The sequence below is a fragment of the Pseudorca crassidens genome, chromosome 15 (genome assembly GCF_039906515.1).
Source record: "Pseudorca crassidens isolate mPseCra1 chromosome 15, mPseCra1.hap1, whole genome shotgun sequence".
Taxonomy (NCBI): domain Eukaryota; kingdom Metazoa; phylum Chordata; class Mammalia; order Artiodactyla; family Delphinidae; genus Pseudorca; species Pseudorca crassidens.
In genome coordinates, this window is record NC_090310.1 from 5,427,280 (window position 1) to 5,452,985 (window position 25,706).

Sequence of the window (25,706 nt, forward strand, 5' to 3'; positions counted from 1 at the left end):
TTGATCTTGAATCCTAAAATCTTCTTAAACTCACTTATTAGTTCTAACAGCTTTTTTGTAGATTCCATAGGATTTTCTCCACAGACAATCAGGTAGTCTATGTAGTTACCGTTTCTGGTGTCCATTATTCCTTCATTTATATCCATATATCCACCTGGTATAATTTTTCTTATGCCTAAAGATTTCCTTTAATATTTCTTATACTGAGGTCCACTGCTGATAATTATTTGTGGCTCTGAATATCTGAAAAAGTCTACATTTTTCTTTAATTTTTGAAAGATATCTTCATTGGGTTATAGAATTCTAGACTGACAGATTTTCTATCAGTTATTTAAAGATGTTCTAGATATTTTAAAGATTTTCCTCTTTATCACTGGTTTTAAGAAATTTGATTATGATGTGTCTTGGTGTAATTTTATTCATGTTTATTGTGCCTGGGATTCTTAGCTTCTTGGATCTATGAGTTTATAGTTTTCATCAGTTTTGGAAACTTTTAGGGTATTATGTCATCAAACATTTTTTTCTGCCCCCTTTCTTTCTCCTCTCCTTCAGGGACTCCAATGACCTCACTGGCTTATTTTAGATTACCCAAAAGATAAACAACTGTGGTCCACAGATAAGACATAGTGAAGGCAATACAATTGGTCTTCGATACATCCTTGCAGAAGAGACGGAGAGAGAAATAATCAAGATGAGGTGGGGAACATGCTGGATGAAAAGTCAGAAGTTCCTTGTTCAAACTGCACCAAAATTAACTATATTGCTTCAGGTTAGACCCTTTATCTTTCTGGATTTCAATATTCTCAACCCTGAAATCTGGGAGTTGTTCTAAATGACACCCAAGGTTCCCTCCAACTTATACCTTTTTTGATTCCGGGTAAATTTTGAGGAGAGGAAAGGGAGGAAAAGGACTGCAATCTCATATCTTCATCCATTCATCTTCTCCCCTATTAGTGTAACTAGTTTGAACAATCTGAGCTCAACAGAATTAGGGAACTAGGGTATTTGGACCACTCGTCTCACTGAAAACAACTAAAAGCAGTTTTAAAAAATTCCTTTGGTAGGGAGGGATATATTAGGAGTTTGAGATTAACAAATACACATTACTATATATAAAATAGATAAACATGGGGAACAATATTCAGTATCTTGTAATAACCTATAATGGAAAAGAGTCTGAAGTTTTTATATATATATATATTTATACTTTATATTGATATATATATATAACTAATATATATTATATATAATATAATACATATATTAAACTAAATCACTTTGCTGTACACTGGAATCTAACACAACATTGTAAACCGCTATACTTCAATTTTTAAAAAATTCCTTTAAAACATTAAAGAGCCTGACAAGATAGTATGAAATTACTAGGGAAATCAGAAACTTAAGAGAAATATGCAGAATACTGAGGCCATACTTGCCCATCCAGGGAACTGATTTATTATTGCCCTAAGTCCCTAAAGATAGGGGTGTTCCAGTGACTGGTAATTTGATGACATAATTTACCTTCACCCAATTTATGGCATAGTGACCGAAAGAACAGGATCCATTTCCACAATGAATCCCTTATTTAGAATTAGTCATGTTCACACTGATGAAAGAAATTAAAGATGATACAAATAGATGGAGAGATATACCACGTTCTTGGATTGGAAGAATCAACATTGTGAAAATGACTCTACTACCCAAAGCAATCTACAGATTCAATGCAATCCCTATCAAACTACCACAGGTATTTTTCACAGAACTAGAACAAAAAATTTCACAATTTGTATGGAAACACAAAAGACCCTGAATAGCCAAAGCAATCTTGAGAACGAAAAACGGAGCTGGAGGAATCAGGCTCCCTGACTTCAGACTATACTACAAAGCTACAGTAATCAAGACAGTATGGTACTGGCACAAAAACAGAAATATAGATCAATGGAACAGGATAGAAAGCCCAGAGATAAACCCACACACATATGGTCACCTTATCTTTGATAAAGGAGGCAGGAATGTACAGTGGAGAAAGGACAGCCTCTTCAATAAGTGGTGCTGGGAAAACTGGACAGGTACGTGTACAAGTATGAGATTAGATCACTCCCTAACACCATACACAAAAATAAGCTCAAAATGGATTAAAGACCTAAATGTAAGGCCATAAACTATCAAACTCTTAGAGGAAAACATAGGCAGAACACTCTGTGACATAAATCACAGCAAGATCCTTTTTGACCCACCTCCTAGAGAAATGGAAATAAAAACAAAAATAAATAAATGGGACCTAATGAAACTTCAAAGCTTTTGTACAGCAAAGGAAACCAAAAACAAGACCAAAAGACAACCCTCAGAATGGGAGAAAATATTTGCAAATGAAGCAACTGAAAAAGGATTAATCTCCAAAATTTATAAGCAGCTCAAGCAGCTCAATAACAAAAAAACAAACAACCCAATCCAAAAATGGGCAGAAGACCTAAATAGACATTTCTCCAAAGAAGATATACAGACTGCCAACAAACACATGAAAGAATGCTCAACATCATTAATCATTAGAGAAATGCAAATCAAAGCTACAATGAGATATCATCTCACACCAGTCAGAATGGCCATCATCAAAAAATCTAGAAACAATAAATGCTGGAGAGGGTGTGGAGAAAAGGGAACCCTCTTGCACTGTTGGTGGGAATGTAAATTGGTACAGCCACTGTGGAGAACAGTATGGAGGTTCCTTAAAAAACTAAAAATAGAACTACCATATGACCCAGCAATCCCACTACTGGGCATATACCCTGAGAAAAATATGATTCAAAAAGAGTCATGTACCAAAATGTTCATTGCAGCTCTATTTACAATAGCCCGGAGATGGAAACAACCTAAATGCCCATCATCGGATGAATGGATAAAGAAGATGTGGCACATATATACAATGGAATATTACTCAGCCATAAAAAGAAACAAAATTGAGCTATTTGTAATGAGGTGGATGGACCTAGAGTCTGTCATACAGAGTGAAGTAAGTCAGAAAGAGAAAGATAAATACCGTATGCTAACACATATATATGGAATTTAAGGAAAAAAATGTCATGAAGAGCCTAGGGGTAAGACAGGAATAAAGACACAGACCTACTAGAGAATGGACTTGAGGATATGGGGAGGGGAAAGGGTAAGCTGTGACAAAGCGAGAAGGAGGCATGGACATATATACACTCCCAAACGTAAGGTAGATAGCTAGTGGGAAGCAGCCGCATAGCACAAGGAGATCAGCTCGGTGCTTTGTGACCGCCTGGAGGGGTGGGATAGGGAGGGTGGGAGGGAGGGAGACGCAAGAGGGAAGAGATATGGGAACATATGTATATATACAACTGATTCACTTTGTTATAAAGCAGAAACTAACACACCATTGTAAAGCAATTATACTCCAATAAAGACGTAAAAAAAAAGAATAAAAAAAGAATTAGTCATGTTCAAAGATTACGATGTTCAGTCTGGAATAAAAACTGGCATTATGTAAGAGGGCACTGGTTGAGCTTTTAGATCATTAAACTACTTGACATTACCTCCAAGTTCTTATTTTACAGCCAGAAATTTTTAAACCATATTCCCCAGTCCTTCTACAGGTACTAGAAAAGACGTGAAATTTCACTGGTCAGGCTCTCCCCCTCATTCTGCTGCTTACTTTCCTGGTTGCTTTTCATTTCTTTCACCAGTAAGGCATGTTGTGAAACTGCGTTTCAATATCATTCTTTTCCAATCTGTCAGCTCAGATACTGATCACAAAACAGGTCAATGCGCTAGCTCTTAACAAAGCCATTTCTGTTTCAGATTTGTCAAAATAGCCTTCTAAAGGCATGTGCTTATAATGATCATTGATGATTCAACAAAACTTTAGGGGGGTCACTTTTAATTTGGGCTAAGAGGACAAACAATCCTTTTGTATCTCGGCTATCAATGTTGGTGCATGGGGTTAGGAGGATCATAGAAATAACTCCTGTTCAGCTCAAGTCAACCCACAGATTGTGCTTAAGGTAAACATTATAGCTCTAGAATAATGGCAACCAGGGTACAAGCAATACTGGAGGTAAGTGAATGCTCTCATCCTTTTGCTTTGTATTTGCAAAATTCCATTTGCAATGTCTATGTGTCTGTGTAGGTTGGGTGGTGGCTGAGGTTCCATAAGGAGTGTTAATTGCAATCACGTAGAGAGAATAGCTGAGGCTTATTCCACTGGAAAAGGCTTTTCAGGCCTATTCTGGTTTTGAATCCTTCTCTCCAAAGGAGGCCCTTTCAAGGTTTTCATTCTCTGGGGTGAGGCCATTCCTCCATTCTCTAATTCCCTAGGAGGAAATCAAAATTAAGAGAGCTTCTATTGCTCTAGTTTTTCCTGGACTTACAAATCTCCACTGTAATTAAAACTGCAACACGGTAGTCTTGCCTAAAGATTTCAGAAGCAAATTAGGCCATCGGTAACCTTCTGTCTCAGGAAGTTAGGAGTCTTTTACTCTAAACTAGTATACTACCTATTCGTGGAGATATTTGGTGAAGCATACAGACCCTCTACACAACAACACACCTTTCACAACAAATATTCATTGTGCACTTATGATGTACCAGGCACTATTCCAGTGCCAGAGACACAGAAGTAAACAAAAACAGTCTTTATCCTTTATCATTATCAATTGAGATAATATTTCCTGGCCAGTTTACTCTATAAGCAAAAACTTCAGCAAGATTTTAAGCATCATGAATTGCATTTACGTAGTATTTGAGGATTAATATTGATTTCAACTGCAAATCTCCCCACCCCACCACCCACCCCTGCCATAGCCCTCAGCAAAGTTCTTTATACTTCCTGGCCTAGGCTGTTTTCAAATCAGGACTCATGATACTGCTTATTTGTTTAAAAATAAAGATTAAACATCAAAACGTTAGCTGCAATTTCAAGTAACATACTAAATACATATTTATTTTGTTATGAGGTTTGGAAATTGAGAGAATTCTTTTTAGTGCCAATATGGCAAAGAAAAATATGAAATACAGTAAGAAGAATGAAGTCTAAGCTTTGACCTAAAATATCACACATTGACTCAGATTCTTCTGCTTTCACATGTCATGAGAGGTTTTTAGTCTTTTTTTAATCATTAAATTGACCTTATCTGTCAAATCCAAAGACTCAAGGCTGCAGTACAGCATTATGCCTTTGTTCTCATAACCCTTTTACTACTTTATGTAGTTTTCAGGAAGCAAGACTTAAAAACCAATCATAACACAGTATCTCTTTCCACAAAAGATTTTTCCTTCATCCTAAGGGTTTTTAAATATTTCTTAATAAATCTCAGCTGGGATTCATTTGAGTTGGGGAGTGAAATAGATTGTTTAACTGGCTCTTGTTGAAGAGGAAAAAGAATTGCTTGGAGAATTCATTTATTTAGGTTGCTTACGTTTCAGGGAAATGTCCTCTATCCCCTTCCACCCAGAAGTGTTGTTCATTAGCTGGACTGAATCACAGAGCAAAAGAAGAAAGAGTCTGGGTGGAATAAGCTGCCATCTCTGCAACAAAAGCGGCGATGTACATGAAGGGTTTAATTCGCTTCGTGTGGTCTAGGGCTGAGTGGAGATGGCAATGGGACATCTGGAACACACACGAGCATACTTTCCTGATGGAAGCTGGTAATAGTGCAATTCCTCTCTGATTAGCAATCTAAAATATGCAGTCTCTTTGCACCTTTTTTTCAGCGAAGGAAGAGGCTGTCCCAGGTATGAACATCAGGATTCTAGGGGGAATAACTGATTCAGCTGAGATGAAAGAGCCAATAAAAATTTTAGCACGAAGCTCAAGGATGTACTGAACCTAAAGTGTTGAGAATAAACGTCATTGCAGAACTTATTTTTTCTCTGACCCTCGAACTTCAATTGCTCTAAGGGCTCAGAACCTCTGACAGTGCTAGGATAGAGTTTCATTCTTTTGTAATTTCACATTAACCCCCAGAAGGAAAACAAGTCGCTAACCCTCCCCCCACCATTTCTGTGACACTTCCATCTGGGTATCCAGATGGGAGAATTTCAGAAAGTCTGGAATGTGTAGACATTTCAGACACAAAGTCTTTCTTTTGCTCAGTTAAAAACTGAACATTGTTACTACTCACACTTCGTTCATTCTTGAAAGTAGCTATTGTGGTCACCTGGCCAAAATAACGACCCTGTCTTTCCTTATGGATGCTAGGTGAGTGATAGCTACTGGAAATAAGATAAATTTGTCTTAAGGTATCCTTGGAAACAGAGAACAGACTTGGAACAGAGGACTAAAAGTCAGAGATTAATAACTACATCTCTTGTTTTCTTCCCCGTGGTTTTAACCTTCCCTTCTCTTGCCTGCTCCTTTAGATGCCCCACACCTCCTATCTTCTATGCCTTTCATTATCCTTTTCAAGGGCTAATTCTCAACTTCTCCCTGAAAATGTTCCCTGCCATTCTTACACAGTGACTTTCTTCCTGCAAAAACACAGATCATGTACTGAGCAAAATCGTCTTTGTTTCTCTTCCATAGCACTATTATTGTTGTGCACAAAGATATCCAACAAGATATTTATTGAAAAGAGAGAGTACATCAGACCTAGATGTGGCCCTTAAGGAGCTCACAGTCCAGTAGAGAAGGTAATTATAATAGAGGCTGAAGTAGTAAGAGAAATAAAGAATGCAAAGACAAACTACTGTCCTTTATAATGTCACTTTAGACTGAGTGAAATCATGTAAACTTTGTGGAGAAGGAAACACGTATGGCAGAGCTGTGAAGGATGAATGAGTTTTATGGTTCCAGAATTGGTAGGAAGGTCAGTACAGATGTAGGAAACAACATGAACTCCAAATCTGAAGGATGGAAAGTGTGGGTCATGTGTGAAAAACAGTTTACCTTGACTGGAAGGAAGGGTAGATTAAGAGATGTAGCAGAAAATGGGGTTGAGGGACTTCCCTGGTGGCGCAGTGGTTAAGAATCTGCCTCCTAATGCAGGGGAAACAGGTTCGAGCCCTGATCCGGGAAGATCCCACATGCCACGGAGCAACTAAGCCCGTGCGCCACAGCTACTGAGCCCGCGTGCCTAGAGCCCGTGCTCCGCAACAAGGGAAGCCACCGCAATGAGAGGCCCGTGCACCGCAACAAAGAACCGCTAGCTGCAACTAGAGAAAGCCTGTGTGTGGCAACGAAGACCCAACGCAGCCAAAAATTAAAATTAATTAATTAATTTTTTAAAGTCTTATAAAGAAAAGTAGAGTTGAACAGTAGATTGGGAGGCAGATGATGGAGACTAAAGAGTTTACAAACATGCATAGGGAAATACTGAGTTTTCCGAGCAGAAGAGTTAAATGATTTAGAGTTGTGCTTCAGGAAAATGGATCTGGCAATAGAATGTAAGTTGAAAGGGAGGTGGCAGAGTTGCAGAGTTAAGTTAGGAGGTAATGGTATAGTTTAGAATAAAAGTAATGAGGTTGTATCAGTGAAGAGAGAGTTGACATATTGTAAAAATAGAATTAGAACTTAGAAACTGACTAGAATTTGAATGGATTTGGAGGGTGGAAGAGGAGACTACAGAGTTTTAAATTTGAATGACTTGGGAAACATTAATACATCAGAAATAGGGGATACAGGATGAAGAAAAGAGGAATGGGGAAGAGAACAATTCATTTAGTTGAGGACATATTGAGTTAGAAGTGTTGGTAGCATATCCTTGAGGTGTCCAGCATGCAATTGGTTTATCATATTCTGGAGCTCTGTATGGATCAGGGAAAGAGCCACTAACATAGAGATCAGAACTAAAAGCACAGTAGAGAGTATACTGAAGGGAGAGAATTATGACAGCTCAACTTTAGACACATGTGCAGGTAATGAAAGAAGATCAAGGAAAGAAAGAAAAAATTCTCCCAAAGCAAGAAGAAAATCAGAAGAATACAATATCATAGAAACAAATAATGGAAAGTTTTAATTTAAAAAGGACTTAGCCAACAATGTTGAATGCTTTAAGTTCCAGGAGAAATATATGAAAATGGTCATTGGATCTGGTATGGCAAATTATTAATTTTTAAGGAAGCTGTTTCTGAGGAAGCCAAGCATTTTAAAGGGTTAATGAGTAAGCTAGGGAGCAGTACAGAGAAAAGGGCTCTTGACTGGGAACCAGAGAACCTGAGTTCCAGCTTGGCCCTGCTGTTAAGTGTCCATATGACATTTTGACCTTTCTTAAACTATTTCCCAGTCTTCAAAATTCTATAAAATCTCCTTCAATCTCACTTTCAGAGATTGAAGCAAGCTACCTGTGTGCCTAAACCACACGAAGATATTGAGTTACAGATATATGTCAGTTTTACTGCTTGTAACTTGTGTAAAACTGAAGCGCTTTCTAAGTGTTTCCTAATATAGAGAAATTGAGACTACATTCTAAGAGTATTTCCTCCAAGAAAACCAAGTTGATGAGGTCCCTTCCTTCAGCTCATCCCATCCCCAGTCTACTATCCTTTACTTTTAAAAACTGAGCTAAGACGTTATCCTCAGTTTATCCAGTATCTTGTTCTACTGCTTGAAATCAGAGAATGCCACCAAAAGCCCCTTTTTTGTTTGCTGAAATCAGTTGGGTAATATTAATAATCAATCCCCCCAAATCATGGTTTTCCAGCCACATGTGATCGTACACTAGTACAGGAACACTTCCTGAAACTCAATGTCTCATACCACATGCTTCCAAAATTAAACCAGAAATATGTTATTTGAGAAGAACCCAGATGCACTGAAGAGAGAACATTTGCTTTATTTAGTGGCCTTATATCTATTGGGATCCCTTGGCAATGCAAACTCAGAATCACTGAAATGTTAAGGACTATAAATCTTTTAGTTGGGTCCAGGCACACAGTCTAGAGATTTTAAGTTAGTGTAGATGTAGAACAGTTCATTTTGACTGAATTCTCTGATTAAAGTTAATAAATACAATGCTTTACCTTAAAAAAACAACACAAAGTAGGATAACATTCTCTTGCTGAGACACCAATAAATTTTCCTTAAGTTCTCATCCCTTCCTTTCCTCCAAAGAGGCTGACGTGTTCTTTCTCAAGAATCCTTTCTTGCCTATTTCATTTCAACTTGATGTCATAGAAAACAAGGGAAAATTTTTAAGTTTGTTTTTAAAAAATGTATATAATTCATCTCTGAATTCAGTGGTTAAAGAGGGAAGAAAAGGACAATTAGGACCTATTGTGCACCTGCTATATGCCAAACATGTTCACATACATTATCTCACTCAAGCCAGACAAAATTTTGTAGTAAATTTAGCTTTGAAGTTAGAGATGAGAAAACTGAGGCTCAGAGAGGTTAAGCTATCCTCTCAAGGTCAAATGGCAAGTTATAAAACTAGAATTGAAACAAGAGCTGTCTGACTCCAAAGCTCAAGCACTTTCTACTCTATCATGCAGTTCATTCTAGTGAAAAATCCACTCTTGAGGGGGTCTTAGTATTTTAAGCATAAAAGATTATTAGTTAGGAGTCTCTGGAGCCTCCAAATTTTGTTGTATATGCACTGAATCGTACATTAAAAAAACAAAAAGACAAAAACACCACCAACCACACACTCTTAGTTCCCCCCCCACACGACTGAAATTCAGAACCGAGGACAGTTCCTGAGTCATGTTTGCAGGAAGTTGTCCTTGGATTCTGTTATTGAGCTCAAACCCCCATTCTTGACTTCCCAAGTGGCACTGAGAAAGAGAGAAGGAAATGTAAAAAAGTATAAGATGGATCCTCTGACACCATGGTGGAAATTAGCACATTTCCCAGAAGACCAAGATAAAAATGCATGTGAGAAGAACAAGAGAACCAAACAGATGGGGCAATAAAATGGAGGTGGAATGAGCTCATCAGGATTCCCAGCACACGGTTTAAGTGCATAGTGGGCTCTCAGCTAACCTGGGAGCCAGGAGACATAGTGAATGAGTGGGTGGCTACTATGCTGCAGCATAAATTACACTAAGAGATTAGGTGGAGCTGATTCACTGCTACAGATCTGCATGACTTTTCAAGTGAAGGAGATTCTGTGGGCCCTGGTCTCTGCCACTCATGCAACCATATTCATGGGTAGCCTGAGTCAGAGATGCAGGATCCTTCAGGTAGACGAGGTTGCTGTGCTGTCAGTAAATCAAGGGCAAACCTCCATGCCGCCAAGGGCGGATTTCAACCCCAGCTATGGCCTCTCCCTGTGAGAAGGGTTACCTGCTGTATCACAAGCACCCTGCCTTCCCATAGTCACCCTTGGCTACAGGTGGTTCACAACACAAACAGAAATGACAAGGCTCTGGGACATTCATCACACCGAACAGTGATGCTTTCTCAAACTACCAGCTCTTGAGCATCATCAGAAGGGCCTTCGGAGAGTCTAGTCTCATCCCCTTATCTTATACACAAGGGAACTGATGTCCAGAGAGGAGAAATGACTTGCCCCCAAACCATTTAGCTAGTGACAGAGTTGGTATGAGGACTCCTTCCTAAGCCAGCAGACTTTCCACTGCACCAGGAAGACAAAACAAAGTCCTAAATAGCATATACCCTGTTAACTAAACCCTCTAATTATACTGCCTCCAAAGAAAATAACGTCTTAAATGCCTGGGTCATTCCATCTGGGCTTTGGCAGTTTCACTGATCACTTCTCATACCGGAAATCTTTTGAGAAATTTACGAGTAAATATTTTGGGATATATGCTTTGTTATTTCTATGTCTTCTTGTACACTGTTTTCTTTATTCAGGAGGAAATTAGAATTCTGGAAATACACTTGATTTATTTAATTATTAAAGGAACAAGCCTCTATTTCAAGCTGTAAATATGAATCTATCAGTCTATGCCAAGAAAGGATATATGGGAAAATATAGGCATACTGCCCTAATTGTCACATCCAATTGAGATCCACCCAGGTCTATGCGTTAAAAAAAACATTGGACCTCTGAGAGAAAATTGAAAAGTCAAATCCTTATCTGGGTAATTCTCAACACGTCTGGATGCAGAGCACTGTGGAATAATCTAAAATGTGACATTTTACAAAGTGCTTTGCAACCTTGTTACTTCATTATTGCAGTTTGTGTATATGAGGGCTCATTTGAACTTGGGGAGTTTCCAAAGAGTTGAAGTAAGAAGGATGTAGGAGGAACGAGTCTATTCAAGGTCATACTTACAGCCTGAAACTGATACCTCCGGGTGGTGCAGACCAACAGAGACATTAGCCCATTAGCCACACAACCCCCACTCCACACCTTCTCTACTATAGTGAATATTCTTACCTGAACCATCATGGCTTCCACTGTCCTCTGCCTTGAGTGCTGTGGAGACCAGATTTCCTGTCTCTAATGTTTATGCATGAAGAGAGTTTCATGTATAGAACTTTTTCTTGTTATTTAGCAACATTATCCTTGAAAACCCCACAGCTATTTACATAATGGAAGCTATTGTTCGAAGTGCACAGCAGGTCAAAATTCGGTTTCTGGAGATTAATCACTGCAGTCTATTTCATATTATCATAATAATTTCATTTACTTTGATACAGTTTGTTTTTAGAATCAACCTCAGCTTCTGTGTATAAGTGACAAATCCATTTGTTTCTCGTATAATGGATAATATGATTAATGACCTTGCCACAGGATTCCTTAAAAACAGAAAAAAATAAAGATTTCCACTTATAATGTGCAGTAAACCAGTTCCGTCTGTAGCTTTGCACCAAAATCTCTCTGAACTTGTTTGTAAACCACAGCCCAGATTCTGAAACAAATTTGCTCCTGCCTTTGGGGGTTCCTGTCCGTCGATGTACCCTCCAAGAATCTGAGGACAGTGGTTTCTAATGGGTAAACTGGACACGGTGGGCAGCCCATTCACAAGGGTGACGCACGGTTTCACCACATGGCGCCATCTCAACGCGACTGCGGTCGGGATCAAGGCCCATCCAGCCCAGGCCTTGCTGCATAAGGTCACCACCCGGTGGGCTGTCGCCGGACCCGCACGGGAGAGCCCTGCGCGTGGCCTCGAGACTCCGGCCCACTGCACTCCCCTAGCTGGAGGCAACGTGGCCCGAGGGTGCGCGGGCGACTCCTTCTGCGTCTGGAGCCTGTTTCTGGTCCCCGCAGACCTGAGAATTCTTGCCGGGACGGGGACGGGGACGAGGCCGCTGAGGGCGTCCTGGAGGCGGCCGTCGTGCGTCTCTTTCCCGCCTTCTGAGTGAGGGGGCCGCGGGCGGGGGGCGACGGCAGCCCACGGTTCGAGTCCCGCTCGGGCGCCTCCTCACTTTCTCCACTTGTGAAATGGGGGTCGCCCCGGCTCCGGGGCTGCGGCGACCGCCGAACGAGGCCTGGCGCCGCGCCCGCAGCCCAGAGCCGCCCCAGGGGCCGCCGAGGCACCAGTGGGCTCTTGGCTTCTCCACAGCCCGCGACGCCCGCGTCCTCAGGTGGGTCCGAGGGGCGCCTGGACACGCCGGTCGAGCCTCCCGAAGGCACCCAGAGCCTTTTTTACCTCAGCTCCCCAGTTCTGGGGGACCCGGGGGCCCAAGCTCGCGCCCTCAGCTCGGGCCCACACGCCCACCCCCAGGTCCGCCGCTCCGCCGCTCCGCCGCTCCGCGAGTAGGCGCCCCCGCCCCGCCCCGTGCGTGACGTGAACCAGGCCAAGCCAATCAGAGCTCGCGGCGCCGCTCCCCATGCGCTGGGCGCCCCCCCCCTCCCTTCCAGCTTAAGAAAGGGCGCTCGGGCCCGGCCTGGCCAGAGCGCGGAGCCAGGCAGAGCGAAAGAGCTGTACGACGGCTGGCGGCTCCACGGTCTCCCGCGCTCCTGCTGCCCTCGAGCGGCGCGCCCGGCCGCAGCCCTCCGCGCAGGCGCCCCCGCCGCCCGCCCCGACGGCGCCCGCTAGCCCGCTAGCCTGCCCGCCCGCCCGCGGATGCTGGAGTGAGCGCGGCAGCGGCGGGATGCTGGCGCTGCTGGCCGCTGGCGTGGCGCTCGCCGTGGCTGCCGGGGCCCAAGACGGCCTGGCGCCCGGCAACCGCTTCGTGTGCACTGCTTTGCCCCCGGAGGCGGCGCGCGCCGGCTGCCCACTGCCCGCGATGCCCATGCAGGGCGGCGCGCTGAGCCCCGAGGAGGAGCTGCGGGCCGCGGTGCTGCAGCTGCGTGAGACCGTCGTGCAGCAGAAGGAGACGCTGGGCTCGCAACGCGAGGCCATTCGCGAGCTCACGGCCAAGCTGGGGCGCTGCGAGGGGCTTGCGGGGGGCAAGGCGCCGGGCCGGGCGGCCTCGGGCAAGGACACCATGGGCGACCTGCCACGGGACCCTGGCCACGTCGTGGAGCAGCTCAGCCGCTCTCTGCAGACCCTCAAGGACCGCCTGGAGAGCCTCGAGGTAGCACGGCGAGGGGTCCCTGGGGGAACGTCCCCGAGGCTCAGGGCAGAGGAGGGGCGCATGGTCTTGCCACCAGGTTGTGCGGAACACGGCCGCCCGGACGCGCTCAGAAGCAAGGCGAGCTGGGTTCGGGGTCAGGGGCGTTCTCGGTCCTGCTCTGGAACTTACTTGCTTGGCTCGCATCCCTCCTCCCCACCTCCTTACTGGAAGGGAAGGGTTAAATCGCCCCGCGCGCCAGAACTGCCAGCTGTGCGGCCATTCACTTCCCGAGGTCCGGGCTGGCGAACGCGGATGGCCTCCTCTCTCTCTTTGCAAATCTCCGAGTCTCCCCTAGCAGGACGCGCTCGTGAAGCTTCTGTCGGGTGACGTGAGGCTGCCGCGTGAGGTCAGCAGCCCTGGGCGTCCGGTGTTTCCTTTCATAAATCAAGTTGGGCTGGACGAGAGCAGGTGGAGGTCCGGGGGTCTCGGCGGGAGGCGAGCGCGGGCCAGTCACTGGCCATACTAGACGCGCCTTGGAGGAAACCTGGTTAACTTCAAAGCCACTGTCCCCAAATTGCGCGGATCTAAGGTGCCCTTCCCGATTGCTTTGGGGGAAGGGACCTTATTCCCTTCTCTCTTGGAAGGCGTATGCAGTTTGGAACTTTGAGAGAGAAATGTTCATTTAATTTCTATCTTTACTTTCCACCCTGTTTAAGCAGTGTGGATGTTTCTGTTATACACGTTTACCAAAATACTACTTCGCAAAACTAGGTTTCAATTACAGGTGGTAATTATTGCAAAATTACTTGAGAGTTTCCCGTGGCATGATGGCTAAATACAGTATTTCCAGCATCTGTATATCCTTTGATTCATTATGATTAATAACAGCTAACATTTTTGGAACACTAAATATGCGCCAGGCGTATTATCTAATTTTAACCCGTGCGACAACCCCGTGAGGCAGATCCTATAATCTGCATTTAAAATTTGGAGCACTTAGAGAGAGGGGGTAAATAGCTTGCCAAGGACTCATGGCTAGACAGTGGCTGGCTGCCTTCAGAGCCAGCAAAATGGTAGAGGAGTGAAAGAAACAAAAGCAAAGATTTCTGGAATTCAGAGTAGTCACGCTTTAAAGTTCTCATTTTCCAGTAACATCCCTGCAACCCTAGTCACGCAGCTTTGTGCCATACTGGAGCTTGGCGGGGGTTAGATGAAAGTTCATCAGTTTTGAGGACCATTTGATTAACTCTTTCTCTCTCTTTTAAGCCTAGCTGTATTTTGGTCTTTACTTGAGAATGACAGATGTTGGTTAAATTTTTGACCTTTTAGTAAAAGAAGAAAAACAGCTTTCTCAGAGAGGAAATGAGATTCCTAAGTTTCAAATATCGCAGCAGAGCAAGTTTTGTCTGACTATGAAATCCTTTCCATACCCCCAACCAAAAAAAAAAAAAAAAAACAGCATCAGTGAAATGCTCCCTTTCCTGCCACTGGCACGATTGAATACTCCCACTTTGGAAGCTTCTCCCTGTGGGGGGGGGGCATTAGAGCTACATCTCACAGTTGCTTTTTAACTGGCCTTAATACTTCTCCCGCTTGCGTCCACTCCTCCCCCACCAAAAGCACCAGCTCCGAGTGAACGTGTCCAGCACGGCGCTGCCCGGCGACTTTCGGGAGGTGCTCCAGCGGCGGCTGGGGGAGCTGGAGAGGCAGCTGCTGAGCAAGGTGGCCGAGCTGGAGGACGAGAAGTCCCTGCTCCACAACGAGACCTCAGCTCACCGCCAGAAGACCGAGAGCGCCCTGAACTCGCTGCTGCAGAGGGTGACCGAGCTGGAGCGAGGTGAGTGCTTCACCAGTGTCTCTGTGGCCCCTTGGCTGACATCCATCCGGCCCCCCAGCCCACTGTCTTCCTTCTTGGCTGCCCCTTCTTGGCTTGGAAGTGGGGCTCAGAGTAAGGGAGGGCAGGCCGGGAGGGGTCAGCAGCACAGCCCTCTTGGCCATTGACAGACGAGGCCACTCCCAGACCCCTGCCTGCTGACTCTCGGGGCAGTGGCTCTGCTCCCGAGTTTCCCGAGTTTGCTCGGCTCTGAGGCTGCTCTCCCATCACCTCTGAACCTTCAGTCCTGGGTGCAGAAAACCACCTGACTCCTTACCATCCAATCAACAATCCACCTCTCCCTTCTGCCTCTCACTTCTCAGATGAAGTGTTGCTTTTTCAACCTGAGTCATCTCATGGTGCACAGGGTTGGGGTTTCTCCCCCACGGGTGGGCCGACTTGGCCTTGTTGGCACTTGTCAGAGATGGTGGGCATGGAGGGGGCTGATGGCTGATGGGAGTGGCCTGGGTTTCATCACTTGTGCTCAGATCCCCGTTGTCAGCGGTGATTGTGGCACCACATGGTTCGTGGCTGTTTTTTGTTGTTGTTGTTTTATAGTCTGTAGTTAGACTCACTCATATTCCTTTTATTGCGTGATAAATTATAGGAATATCTGACTTAACAGATGTACTATAGCTCTGAAGATTCTGGAAAGGATTCCTCAGCCAATTGTAATAGCAAAATAGTGCTCATAAACAGGACTAGGTTCTGGTTAGGAAAACATGTCCCGAAATCCAGCTGGGTCAGTTGTGACCAGCCAGGTGACTTTTCTTTTAGCCAAGTTAGAGACCATTGTACCTGATTGGTTGTACTTATGTAGTCGCAGCAAGAAGTGTTTGTGCTAGCCCAATTTCCTCCTTGCCCAGTTATGGCTGATGAATTCAAACTGCATTGCTAGGTCTCCAAAGAAGAGCTTGTCATTAATGTCTTTCTAGGGTGAGACATTACTGACCGCTTTGCATTTGTATTATTCCCACTATGCGAATCCAAACTCGCACAGCATGCGTGAACAGGAAGCAGACAATGAGGGTGACTGATAACAACCATTTCCGGAATTAACCCTGCCCCCAGCCCCACTGGCATCGTCCGTGGAAAAGCAAGACGCTCAGGATCAGCTCGGACAAACAACCTAATCCCTGACCTCCTGCCAGGTGGCCATTTCAGTCCCTTCTTAACTAGCCCCTGCAGCAGATTCTGAGTATCTTTCTCTTCTCTGCTCACTTTCTGGTGGGTAAGTTTCTTCCACAGACAGGAAGGGGAGGGATCAAGGGCCTAGATCATTCAGATTGCACGGGGTGTGAAGTTTTAGGTCTGCTGGTAGTGGATATAAGATTGTAGTCTTTTCAGATACGCTAAGCTGACAAGGGCAATTTCTCATGACTCAGTTTTATGAATGGGTAGGTGAATGTCCAATGGCAGAATGTCCACTTACTCCTTCAGCGACCTCGGCTCCGCAGGGCCAGATGGAGTCACCCAAGGGGATGGTGTTTCTGTTTCATTTGATTTAGTCGCTTTTACAGCAGTATCCCAGAAGTCCCAGGTCTCCTTCATCCCTCTCCTGTTCTCTCCCTCCAGAAAAGTCTGTCCTTCCTTCCTTCCTCTTATTACTACACTTGGATTCTTGAGTTAAAAAAAAAAGTCCTCTCTGCCTCACCTCCATTGCTGGGTGACCTCAGAAAGCTCATTAGGTCTCAAGAGCCTTCCCCGGAGGCAAAGCAACTGCAGCTCAGGCCTCTGTCACAGGACAGGAGGAGAGGAAGGCAGCGTCAGGGCCAGGGGAGGGTGGCTCGGGTTCCCTTGCCCAGCCTCGCCCTCATGCGACCTGGAACCTGCAGGCTGAGGGAGCAGGGACACTGCAGTTACTCAGTAGCTTGAAGCAGGGTTGGCTGTAGAATGAGGGGAGGGCTTTGCCAGAGACCTTGGTGGCTGTATACCTCGCTTGGCATGGCAGCCGCGTGGCTACAAGGAGGTGGGTTAGTAGTAGTCCACTGAGTTAGAGCGTGGAGACAGGATTCCTGTTATACCCATTTCATAGACCAGAAAAGTGCTCCGAGGTTCCCAGCCAGACGTGTCATGTGGGGAGAGGGGACCGGCTGGTGAGCAATCCCGCCCCTCCCCGTTTTATTCTGTGACTCCAGGGAGGTTGTGAGTTTCACGTGGCTTCCCCTAAGCTTCTTCATCATGGCTTGGGCCACCCAGGAGATGCCACTTTTTGACTCTCCCTCCCATCCTTAGCCTGCCTGTTCACAGCCAGAAAGCAACAGTCAGGGCTCACCCCAGCCAGCCTGATTCCTGTACCCATGCTCTTTGGTGCTACGGAAAGCCCTCAGAGCTCACCTGGCCCAGAGGGGAAGTCCGTGTTCGAACTAGAACTGGACTGCACGACATTAAGTCCCCTGGCTGGCCATTCTTGCAGAGCCCGCAGGCCCTGGCACTGGGCAGCAGCTCAGCCTTTGCTGTCCTCTGCCTTTTGACCCCACCACAAGAATTCTCGAATCCTGTTTGCTCCACCCAGCCGTGGGATGAGTCTTTGAGGAAAATTATCATCTGCTGACCGATTAGCCTTCTGGGCAGTTCTGAGTTTATGTCTGTCATGTAGAGACAAGTGTGAAGGGATGTGTAGACTCCCAGGCCCCAAATATACCATGAGTAGAATATACACTGTGTTCCTTAGAAGCATCCTGCTGAGCCCAGAGGAGAGAGACCTGCACCATGTGCAAAGTGGGGGCTTTGGGGTGCTCTGGCCTTCGCCGCATCGTCCCCTGCCTGTTAAGTGCCTGTTCTGCACCAGACGCTGGCCTCTGAGCTCCACATTCTCTATCCTCTGTAACCCCTGCAGCAACCCAGTGAGATGGGATCTAGTTAGACGAGGGACTGAGTCAGAGCTAAGCGATGCCTGCATTCACGTGGCTGGCAGATTGCAGAGCTGGGGTTGAGGTTAGTGGTGACCCCCGAGGACCAGAGTCATGAAGGCTGCAGCCTGGAGGGGCATGTGAGCTCCGGCCATGCTGGGCGGGAGGCTCCTCCCAGCCCAGTGGTGTGCATCCAACCCTGTGTGTGCCCCTGCCACCCAGGTCCCACGGGTGCTCATTTTCTTTATTGTGAGACCTCCTCATCTGCGGCTGCCTCCAGACCCGGGTCCGCCGGCGAGGGAGAGCCGAGCTCGGAGTTGAAGTAAATGTTGGAACCCTTGTCTCTTTGGTCTCAAGCCACCCCCCTCCTTAGCTTGTCTGCCACCTGCAGTCTCTGATTTATTGGTCAGGGCTTTTAATTCCTTAATTGGTTTTAACTGAGTTTCCTCTGAACCTCCAAGCTGTTTTATGTAAATAGAGGGCACCGGCTTTCGAGGTATGGCCACCCCTCGGCTCTCCCAGCTCTGATGAAACCTCTGTTGTCACCGAGCTAACGATATTACTGACACCGAGCCTTATTAAGTCAGCAAGCCTGCCCACCTGCCAGGAGAGAAGCAATTTCTCTCTATTAGATAATCACATCTCGTGAAAACACAAGCGTTTGCAGATTAAGTACTCGCAGCTGCGCGTAGCGGGAAGAGGGACTTCGGTTCCTGGTTCTGTCACTCACGGGCTGCGTGACCTGGGGTAAGTCCCATGGTGCCCCCACTGTGCAACCTGCCAAATCGGGGAGTTGGGGCTTTCTGGTTCTCTCTCAGCTCTGCTTCAGCCTCATGTGGGGCCCGTGCCAGCCTAACCTCTAGCCTGGCCGCATCCTCGGCTTCCCCAGGCAACAGGGTCTTCCCAGCCCTCGCCGGGTGCTCCACGGCCTTGGGAGGTCAGGATGGATGAGGCAAGACTGCACAACCAGCAGATAGAAGTAAATGCTACGTATGAAGCCCAGATTCTAGTATTTCTATGCTGCCTGTTCCGGAGAGGTTGGAAGGGTGACACTGGGCCCTGCTGCCTTCCTTTGCAGAAGGTCCCTCGGTAGGTGTGAACCGTGGCACCGAAGAGCTTCTCTCACGTGTTCCTCACTGTGGCAGAAAATGAGTTTGGGGGATCATGATGGAGAAAGTTCATCCACTCTGGGTCCTGTTCTACAGAGGGGGGCAAGAAAGGGACAGATTTAGTCCTCCAGTGACATGGGCAGTTTGGTTCCAGGCCGGGAGAGCCTGCCTGTCTTTGACAGAGATGGGGATCATCTGGCCCCTTGTGTGTACTTAATAAATACTTGTTGAATGAATGAAAGGCATTTAGGTTCCTTCCCTGGCAGCGCCTGGTCCCCAAATAAGAGGGAAGCTTTTACTGTGACAGCTCCCAGAGTCACCAGTCCCCTGCAAACTCTGAGATCTGTGATAACCAGGCAGGGGCTTGTCTTCTTGCGTGTTTATTTATGATGCTGCCATTAATTTTGAGCTTAAATCAAAACTGTACTGAAAATGCCTTAGGCCTGTTTAAGAGTATCACTCTTTTCAAAAGGTCTGGGACGTGCCATTTACATGGGGACGGCCCCAGGCAGGCCTCAAGGGTCAAGACCCCGGCCGGTGGGTAGCCTCTGTGGAGGGGGAGCCTGTGCATTTCCCTGCCTCCCATTGCTTCCAGACTGCAGGAGACGGTCCATCAACTCGGTGTCCTCTTGAGGAGAGCAGGGCAGATCATGAGCAAAGCAATTCACACCAAGGATTTAGTCCAAAAGCCCCTTCTGAGTTAAGTTGTGTCGGGTCACGGGTGCCTGGCTCCGTCGCCTCGGGCGGTGGTGGTTCTTCTGGGGGAGAAGTGACAGGGACTCATTGGGGGACAAGTGTCTTTGGAGCGCCTGGGTTCCTGTAAGATGTCCTGCCTCCAAGCCCAGCAGGCCCCTGACCCAGCCCTGCTGAAGGGGCCGGGAGTTCAAGCAAACAGTGGAGGGAACAGGGTATCTGGCTTAATTTAACCAGAAAGTTAAATCCTGCTTGCCCCTACACACTTCCTTGAGCTTCCAAGAGTGAGGATATGCCTGTTTCCCTGTTTCAGAGCTTCAGCACTGAACAGCAGCGGGTCAGTAGCAGGTGCCCCGTTGCTTGGGGGACCCGCCGGTAGGCCGGGCGGGGGTCCAGGTGGGCTGCTGCTCTGGGTTGTGGTTGAGAGGGGGCTCACATGCTGCCTCCCCTCTCTCCCCCGCCCCAGGCAACAGTGCTTTCAAGTCGCCTGATGCCTTCAAAGTGTCCCTCCCCCTCCGCACGAACTACCTGTACGGCAAGGTCAAGAAGACGCTGCCCGAGCTGTACGCCTTCACCATCTGCCTGTGGCTGCGGTCCAGCGCCTCGCCGGGCATCGGCACCCCGTTCTCTTACGCGGTGCCCGGGCAGGCCAATGAGATCGTGCTGATAGAGTGGGGCAACAACCCCATTGAGCTGCTCATCAACGACAAGGTGAGGCCTGCTGGGACGGCCACCCCCCCATCCTGGCGGCCACCGAGGTTGGGATGTTGCAGGGAGCCTGACGTCTGGCCACGGGGCTGTCCTCCTCACAGTCCCACTCTGGGCAGGTGGCTAGGTAGGGGGCAGGGGGCAGGCAGCTGCAGCTTGTGGAGATCCAAGCTGTGAATCCCGCCAGGAAGCAGCAGAGGGTCCAGGCACAGAGGCCACAGAAGGAACAGAATGAGCTGGGTCTCTGCGTGCTAGCCTGAATTGTCACGGACCCTTGGGCCGGTCAGTGAGGACTGTTCCCCGGGGCTGCACCAATTAGGCGAGGGTGTGTATCTGTGTGTGTGTGTGTGTGTGTGTGTGTGTGTGTATGAGTGTGTGATATTTCTCATGAGCACATCTTTTAGTGGGGGGGGCTTGAAATATATTTATATACAATAAAAGTTACACTTTTTAGTGTATAGTTCAACCAGTTTTAACAAATGCATACAATTATTGTATCCACCACAATTAAAATCTAGAACAGTTTCATCATCCTCCAAATTTCCTCATTCCCCTTTGTAGTCACCTCCTGCTCCTACCGCAGCCCATAGCAACCACCCATCTGTCCCCATCCCTGTAGTCCTGCCTTTTACAGAGTAAATGTCCCCTTTCTGACGGACTGGCTTATTTCGACATTCAGGAACGCGGTCTCCTCAAGAGATCAGCTCTGAGCATCTGCGGGACCCTCCAACAGCCTCACCTAAACTTAGGTCAGGCTCCACGTCACCCGAACTGCATCCTCACACCCTTCTTGCTGGAGCTGAGTGGTGAATGGCTGCACCAGCCCCCTGGCTGCCTGAGCCCCCAGAGCGCTCACCAGGCAATGGCCTCCCACCCTGTCTGTCTTTACTAAACCCGCCCTGGCTGGAACTGAAGTGGGAAATGCTGTGGAATCCACCTTCAGGGCTCTTTCCAGTGGTGACCACATCCTTGAGCTAGGGATTAATTATTCTAAATAAGGCCCTTGGAGGAGGCAAGGCCGAGAGCCTTGTTTTCCTCTAGGTTTAGATGTCGTGTAAATAGCCCATTCCTGGGAGGGAGCTCCAGGTTGCTAGGACACCGGCAGTAACAACACAGTGCTTCACAGGCCTACTGGTCTGTAGAGCACTCACAGGACTGCCAGGAGACAGTGTGGGTGGGAAAGGCCCTCCCCCTAGCTCTACGTGCATCCCCCCACCCCCCTACACTCACACGTAATTGAAGGTGCTCTGCACAGGAGGACACACATACACGCAGATCCCTAGGTGCCACAATGGCACTTGGGACTTTGCCTGCAGCGGGTAGATGCCTGGTCTGTTTTCCAAAGAAATTGGTCCAGTAGAGTCCTGACTTCCCTTTAGATTCTCCAGTGAGGGATGTTCAGGACCAGTATGCGGGGTGGGGAGCCGTCTGTCACATTTGCTTGGTCTGCACAGAATCCTAGGCCCTTAACTAAGCCCAGGTCCAAGGGTGTCCAGTTGAAAGCAGGTCACCCTGGGGTCAGGGTGTGTACCCAGGCTGCCCCTTTCCCCTTAAGAGTCTGTGACACACGTGGTGTCTCCAGCCCAAGGGTCACTCTGAGCTGGGCAAGGTTGGGCATGTTACCCACAGAGCATAGAAGGGGAGCAGCAGTGGGCCCAGGGTCTCCGTATCCCCAGGTCAGACTCCTGGGAACCCCAAGGGGGCCCTCACCTGCACGTTGCCGCCCACAGGTCGCACAGCTGCCCCTGTTTGTCAGTGACGGCAAGTGGCACCACATCTGTGTCACCTGGACAACGCGGGACGGCATGTGGGAGGCCTTCCAGGATGGGGAGAAGCTGGGCACCGGGGAGAACCTGGCCCCGTGGCACCCCATCAAGCCGGGGGGTGTGCTGATTCTCGGGCAGGAGCAGGTGGGTGCAGGTGGGGTGCCGGGAGGAGCGGCTGGCAGGCCAAGCAGCACACGGCCGGGCCTGCGGGCTGCCCCTGGCCCTGCTCAGCTGTCTGTCTGCCTGCCAGACCTGGACCTGGCCACCGCAGCACGATGACCAGCCTGGATGGCCATCATCCCCGCCGGCTCAGCCCGTGCTGTCCTGTGGCGTAAGGGGCTGAGAGCAGGGATGGGGACACATCCTGCCCTTCCTGGCAGGGACCAAGTTGGTGTGGTGGGTTCAGACAGATTCTAGAATGGAGTCTGTCCGATACAGGTGAGCAGGAGTGACCCTGGAGTTCCAGGGTTAGGTAGCGACCCCGGGCCATCTCTCCAGCTGTTTGGCCTCTGCCGGCCACTGCATTGACTCCAGATGCTGGGCGCTGGCTGGTATTGGCATCTTCCAGGAGCTGCCAGCTCAGGGTCGCGACCCTGATCCCCAGCAAGGGCACCTGGGGAACAACACCTGTGGGCAAGATGGGGCCAGGCCTCAGAGACTGCGCTCAGAAAACTCGCCATCTGGGGCAGAGGCCATCTGCTCTCGGGCAGATGAGAATTCACATTTCAGTCTGTGTTTGGGGTTTCCTGGAAAACGTGGAAAATGAGGGAACAGACTCCAGGTCCTCTGGGGGGCTTTGAGTCTGGGCCCTTGGCTCTCCCCGCTCCCCACTACCCTGTTTCTTCTCCCCTGGGAGGGGCTGGGAGTCGGGAGACCCGGGTCCAGTCCTTGCTCTGGGGCCTTGGGCAAGGATCTCTCTGCTTAGTTTCCCCTCCCTAAAATGGGCCAGTTTGAGTCACGCCATTTCCCAGGCCTGACGTGGCCTAAAGCTTTGGAACTGGCAGGAATCAGTGGTCACGGGCTGCGATCTGAGTTGGGGAGTCAGGGAAATGCCCCAGTCCCCATCTCCCTCCCAGGCTGGCATCCCCCCACCTCCCCTGAAGCCGGTCACGCCCTGGGACAGGTAGCAGATGTGTCTGCCTGTGAGCCTGCCCCGATGCAGTCTGTTCCTCCTTCCCAGGACACGGTTGGGGGCAGGTTCGATGCCACGCAGGCATTCGTGGGGGAGCTCAGCCAGTTCAACATATGGGACCGCGTCCTTCGTGCACAAGAAATCATCAACATCGCCAACTGCTCCACGAACATGCCGGGCAACATCATCCCCTGGGTGGACAACAACGTGGACGTGTTTGGAGGGGCTTCAAAGTGGCCGGTGGAGACCTGCGAGGAGCGTCTCCTTGACTTGTAGCCACCTGCTCCTCTGTCCAGGAGGCGGGGGTCGGGCCGTTCCCCTTACTCCCCCGGTGGAACTGTGTATAAACCTCCTGCCATAGTGCGCCGGGACCCCCAAAGCCCGTTCCCAGGGCATCTCTAAGCCTGAGGCGTTTGTCACCAGCTTATTTGTTCCTAACCAAGATTTTGTTGGTTTTGGGGGAGGGGGAAGAAGCCCTGAGCTGCAGGTGGGTGGATTTCGGACTTCTGCTGTGAAGGGACTCTTGTCCTTAAAGCCCTGTTCAGCACCCCTGTAAATGCTGGCGCACCCCAACCCTGCCCACCCTCTCGGACCCTTGGTGTCTCGTGTGCGCCGTCTGTCCGTCCCCTTCAGAGGCTGTGCATCCATCCCGCTGGCGTGGCCGCGTCCCTCGTGTGTTGAGTACACCCTGCTGTCAACTGAGCACGCAGCAAACCACCCCCGCCCCGTTCCACCCTCCCCGCAAAAGGGCCTTTCTCTTGATGTTCTTTACGCTGTGAATATTTCCGTCCCAGGAACTCTTGAGTCTCCTGAGGAAGGCGGGCTGCCCGGACAATTCCCTGCCTTCTCCAAGGTGGAGGGGGCATCCATGGCTCCAGAGAGGGGGCCGTGAATGGGAACTCAGAACGGAGAAGGGCCATGGCAGCTGTCCCTCCCCCTCTGTCACCTCTCCCTCTGACCCATGCTTTGGCAGAATCCTGGTTGGGTATGGCTTTGAAAGGTGTCTTTTCTCCACTGGTGGCAAAAGTTCAGTTGCAGCTTTTACAACCATTCGGTGTGGTTTGGGGAATTGATTTTTTTTTTTCCCCCGACAGAAAAGAGCAGCCGTTAGCTGGCTCGCATTTTTGATGTCTCGCCTCACTGTGAGGAACGTGCTAGTTTTTTTGTTGTTGTTGTTGTTTGGACGTGCTAGTTTTAATTCATGTTGATTCCTGTAAGCATTTGACTGTCTCCAGTATTTCCCCCAGAATGTTTTCAGGAAATGAATGTCATTTGGCTGATGTCTGTTTAGTAACTCCAGACTGATTAATTTATTGGACAGAGGTAGTAATTTATTTTAAAGATAACGTGATTAGTGGGGAAATTTATACAGCTAAATATTATATATTTTATTTTTCATACATGTTTGAAGTGCAAATCTGTGGATATTCCATTTGTAGGAGCAAGTCGACATGCCCATCCTAACACTGTATGCTACAAGAACTCTTCTGATGATGGAATTTTGATTAAAATGCACTGGAAGATGCCTTGATGTCTGCTTTCTCCTTGTCCAGGGCTGAGGGCAGGGAGGGCTGGTGCTTTGCAAACCCTGGCAGGAGGTTGTCCTCTCTGGTTAGACTGGGCCAAGCCCCAGGGGGTGGCCCCAGGGCGTGGCCCCAGGGGAGCTGAGGACGCTTGGAGGAAGGTGTGGTGCTGGACTGCGCCCTTCCCTCCTCAACTCCAGGCTGCGTCTGGGGATGCCCCACAGGCTCTTCCCAGCCTCTCTGTCCCCAGCCTGTCCCTGTCATCTCAACTGGGAATCAGGCTTAGCTAGATGACCCTCAGCGCCCTGTCCCAGGTGTGACACCTGTTCAGCATCTACTCTGTGTGCTCTGCATTAAAATCTCATTTAATCCTGTTCACGACCCCCTGAAAGAGTTCATCCCAGTTCACAGGTGAATACGTGGAACAATTAAACAGTCACTTTGGGATCATACAGCTGACAAAGGGCAGAGCTGGGATCCCAGCCGGCCTGTGGCTCTGACAGCCCTTCCACCCACCCCCTGCCTCTGGCTTTTGGCTCCGAGGGGACCTAGGGCCAATGTGTCCTCCCAGTGCCACCTCTCTGTGTCCACCTGGCCCTAGCAGGTGTGTTGATATTTTCCCCATCTCCACAAATGTTAGGTATGCCTCCCTCACCCCCACTTCCTATTTTTGTATCTTTA

At 48.3% G+C, this 25,706-nt stretch overlaps 1 protein-coding gene and 1 long non-coding RNA gene across 6 annotated transcripts in view; one reads left to right on the top strand and one right to left on the bottom strand.

The window, feature by feature from the left end:
- LOC137206659 (uncharacterized) overlaps positions 1-12,569 on the bottom strand; it is a 119,020-nt gene extending 106,451 nt beyond the window's left edge. For all 5 annotated transcript variants that reach the window (XR_010934785.1, XR_010934786.1, XR_010934787.1 and 2 more), the window contains exon 1: positions 11,301-12,569. This is a non-coding gene — a long non-coding RNA (uncharacterized lncRNA). The remainder of the gene's footprint in view (positions 1-11,300) is intronic.
- A 217-nt stretch (positions 12,570-12,786) lies between these two features.
- On the top strand, positions 12,787-25,028 carry NPTX2 (neuronal pentraxin 2). Its single transcript, XM_067705562.1, has 5 exons — positions 12,787-13,390; positions 14,990-15,206; positions 20,363-20,607; positions 22,335-22,514; positions 23,551-25,028. Exons 1-5 carry the CDS (start codon positions 12,965-12,967, stop codon positions 23,776-23,778), a joined length of 1,296 nt encoding a protein of 431 aa, XP_067561663.1. The 5' UTR covers positions 12,787-12,964; the 3' UTR covers positions 23,779-25,028.
- The last annotated feature ends 678 nt before the right edge of the window (positions 25,029-25,706 follow it).

What these genes read in the sequence shown, in the direction of transcription:
- NPTX2 (XM_067705562.1), top strand. Translation starts at nt 12,965, where the DNA reads ATGCTGGCGCTGCTGGCCGCTGGCGTGGCGCTCGCCGTGGCTGCCGGG. An exon ending in ACCGCCTGGAGAGCCTCGAG is followed by an intron (nt 13,391 to 14,989) that starts GTAGCACGGCGA and finishes CCCCACCAAAAG; the next exon opens with CACCAGCTCCGAGTGAACGT. An exon ending in TGATTCTCGGGCAGGAGCAG is followed by an intron (nt 22,515 to 23,550) that starts GTGGGTGCAGGT and finishes CCTCCTTCCCAG; the next exon opens with GACACGGTTGGGGGCAGGTT.